The 3,249-nt window shown below is 44.1% G+C and overlaps 1 protein-coding gene across 1 annotated transcript in view; it reads left to right on the forward strand.

Annotated features, from left to right (window-relative positions):
• The first annotated feature begins 365 nt into the window (after window positions 1–365).
• Window positions 366–3,249, forward strand: part of Cubn (cubilin (intrinsic factor-cobalamin receptor)) — a 250,702-nt gene continuing 247,818 nt past the window's right edge. The window contains exons 1-2 of the mRNA XM_013014602.1: window positions 366–546; window positions 829–958. Coding sequence (XP_012870056.1) covers window positions 434–546; window positions 829–958 — 243 coding nt within the window. The 5' untranslated portion in view covers window positions 366–433. The remainder of the gene's footprint in view (window positions 547–828; window positions 959–3,249) is intronic.

Raw genomic sequence — 3,249 nt, forward strand, 5'->3', positions numbered from 1 at the left:
TTTTTTTTGTACAAGGTAAAAACCCAACCTCTTGTTGCAGGTAGCTCTCCCTTGTTCCTAGTACCGTAGGTTGCAAGTTAAGTGCTTCCTAAGCAAGGATTGTCCTAGTGGATGTTTTCAAAGCTTCTTGTTACCATATCAAAGGTCAACCAAATAATGATTAAGTGGAATGTCCCTTAAGAGAGATTTTGACCTTCTACCCAGTTGAAGAGTACTGAAGATCTAAGATAATTTACATTCCTCAGGAAGGAAAAAAAAAAGTCACACTGTCTTCTTGGCGGGAGAAGAAAAGCCTGAAAAGTTGTAAGACATTCTACCAGTCAAAGTACACCTGGCTGACCTGTTGTTTCTCAGACTTTCTGGACGGCATCAGCTGCTGGGGCCTCCTGCCCGCCTGCCTCTCACCAGACCACCAAGGAGGCTGGTGGGGAAAATGTCCTCACCTTCTCTTTGGATTTTGGTGATTTTGTCGATATTTACTGAATTAGATGCAGAAGCTGGAGAAATTGAACATCTCCGACAAAAAAGAGACACTAATCTCCAACAGTAAGTCTATGCATGGGTTGTTTGTGCAGATGGGCTTCTGTTCTATGCCATTGCTTTCTCATAGACAAATTATTGGTACTTATTGGGAGATATTTGTAATTATTGGGAGGTGATCATGGGGAAATGTCTCAAGGAAGATATGAAAAATGAGTAGAGAGAATTGGATTGGGTCCATCACAAAGTGAAGCTGTATATAGTCTATTTATTCGGTGAGAAGCTGTGTTTAAACTTTTAAAACTATAGATGCTAATTCCAGATGAATTCTCTGGTTGGATTGTATAGGCCTCGAATCACTGCGGAGAGAGGAAATTTAGTGTTCCTTACTGGATCTGCCCAAAACATTGAATTTAGAACTGGATCCCTGGGAAAAATTAAAGTAAACGATGACGACCTCAGTGAATGTGTCCATCAGGTAATACAGTGGAAATATGCTGATGTTTTTTCCTATGCCAATTCTGGGGCTTGAAGTCAGGCTAAAGCACTATCCCTGAGCTTCTCTTTATTTTAGTTATTTATTTTTTTGATTCAAGGATAGTGCTCTAGTACTAAATTCCAGCTCTACTTCTGGAGTTTTGGTGGTCCATTGTAAATAAGAGTTTTGTGGACTTTTCTGTCCAGGCTGGCTCTGAACCACAATCCTATCTCATCCTTCTGAGTAGCTAGGATTATAGGCAAGAGCTGCCAGTGCCTGGCTTTGATGCTTTATATCTCCATGTTTATGACTTAATTGAACAGCTTGGTGCTCATCTGTACTTTGCATCGTTAGCAGAGAATTAGAAGAGAGACAAGTTCTTCTAAAGGTCAACGACCTGAGTCTCACATGGATGGAGAGAGTAATGCTAGCTGGGTGACACATGGTACAGGGCAATGTGCCCCAGTGGGACTCATTCAGTAGGGACATGGAGAAGCCAGGAATCGGAAAGGTGCAGGATTCCCTAGTATACTTAAATCACAGAACAGAACTGGCCAGTTATTCTAGTGTGTTCAGTGTTCAGCATTTGCTATGTCGTGCTTCACATCAGTCACAGTGTCAGCGCTCTGTCACACTAATGGCCATGTGCTCTGGTGGTAAATGTCTTCCATTTCCTTTGATTTCATGTGACACTCACTGCACCTGTATTAATGGGCTTTATTATTACTCCATTTTAAAGAGTACTATAAAGCAAATTTAAGCGGTTAAAAAACTTGACACAATACATTGCTGAGGTGATTTCAAGCCTAAATGGTGTCCTGGCCAAAGAACTCCACTTCCTGGTTTCCGCTTTCCCCTCTCCTTCTTCTCCCCTCCTCCCTTCTCCATCTTTTCCTCCTTTCTCTTCTTCCTCTCCCTTCCCTTCTTTCTCCTCTCCCTCATTCTCTTCCTCTTCCTGAGTGTGTGTGTTTCTGGAAATGGAACCCAGGGCCTTGCTAGGCAAGCATTCTACAAGTGAGCTACATCCTCAGCCCACCAAGTGTTCTTTCTTTTGGGGGTGAGGGGGTCATGGGACCTAAGTGCCATTCCTGAGCTCTTTTGCTCAGGGCTAATACCACTTTGAGCCAGACTACGACTGCTGGTTTTCTGAAGGTTAATTGGAGATAAGAGTCTCATGCCCATGCTGGCTTTGAAACATGATCCTCAGATAGCATCCTCTTGAGTAGCTAGGATTACAGGCATAAGCCACCAGGTCCTGGCCCACCAAGTCCTCCCCCCCACCTTTTTTTTTGTCAGTTGTGGGGTTTGAACTCTGAGCCTGGGCACCGTCCATCAGCTCTTCAGCTCAAGATGAGCACTCTACCACTTGAACCACAGCACCACTTCCAGTTTTCTGGTGGTTTATTGGAGATAAGATTCTCACTGACTTTCCTGCTTGGGCTGGTTTTGAACCATGATCCTCAGATCTCAGCCTCCTGAGTAGCTAGGATTACAGGCATGAGCCACTGGCATCCAATTTTTTTTTTTCTAGTCTTGGGGCTTAAACTTAAGCCCTGGGCCCTGTCCTTGAGCTTTTTTTGCTGAAGGCTAGCACTCTACCACTTGAGTCACAGCACCACTTCTGGCTTTCTGTTTAGGTGGTACCAAGGAATTGAACCCAGGACTTTGTGCATGCTATGCAAATACTCTATCACCAAGCCACATTCCCAGCTCCCACAAAGCCTTTTAGTCAATACCTTAGATTGTAATTGTGAGAAACTGCAAATAGAAAATACATTATCAGAGCTGGGAAGGTGGCTCAGTGGTAGAGCGCTTGCCTTGTATGCATGAGGCCTTGGGTTCGATTCCTCAGCACCACATAAGCAAAAAGAAAAAAAGCCGGAAGTGGCGCTGGGCTCAAGTGGTAGAGCACTAGCCTTGAGCTGAAGAGCTGAGGGATAGATAGTGCCCAGGCCCAGAGTTCAGTCCCCACGACCAGACCCTCTCCCCCCCCCACACCAAAAAAAAAAATACACTATCATGTTATTGAAAAGAGTATGTGAAATTTTTCCATGGCTATTTTAGACTTGTGTTTACTATTCACATATTACTCTGGCTTTTATAACAGGTAAGATCTTAGAGATTAAGACAGAATATTGGCCAAGTTTTTACGTTCTTCTTTTTTTTGGGGGGGGGGTCCAGTCGTGGGCCTGGGCACTGTCCCTCAGCTCTTCAGCTCAAGGCTAGCGCTCTACCACATGAGTCACAGCACCACTTCCGGCTTTTTTTCTTTTTGCTTATGTGGTGCTGAG

This window comes from Dipodomys ordii, unplaced genomic scaffold, assembly GCF_000151885.1.
Source record: "Dipodomys ordii isolate 6190 unplaced genomic scaffold, Dord_2.0 Scaffold24, whole genome shotgun sequence".
In the NCBI taxonomy this organism is placed as follows: Eukaryota; Metazoa; Chordata; class Mammalia; order Rodentia; family Heteromyidae; genus Dipodomys; species Dipodomys ordii.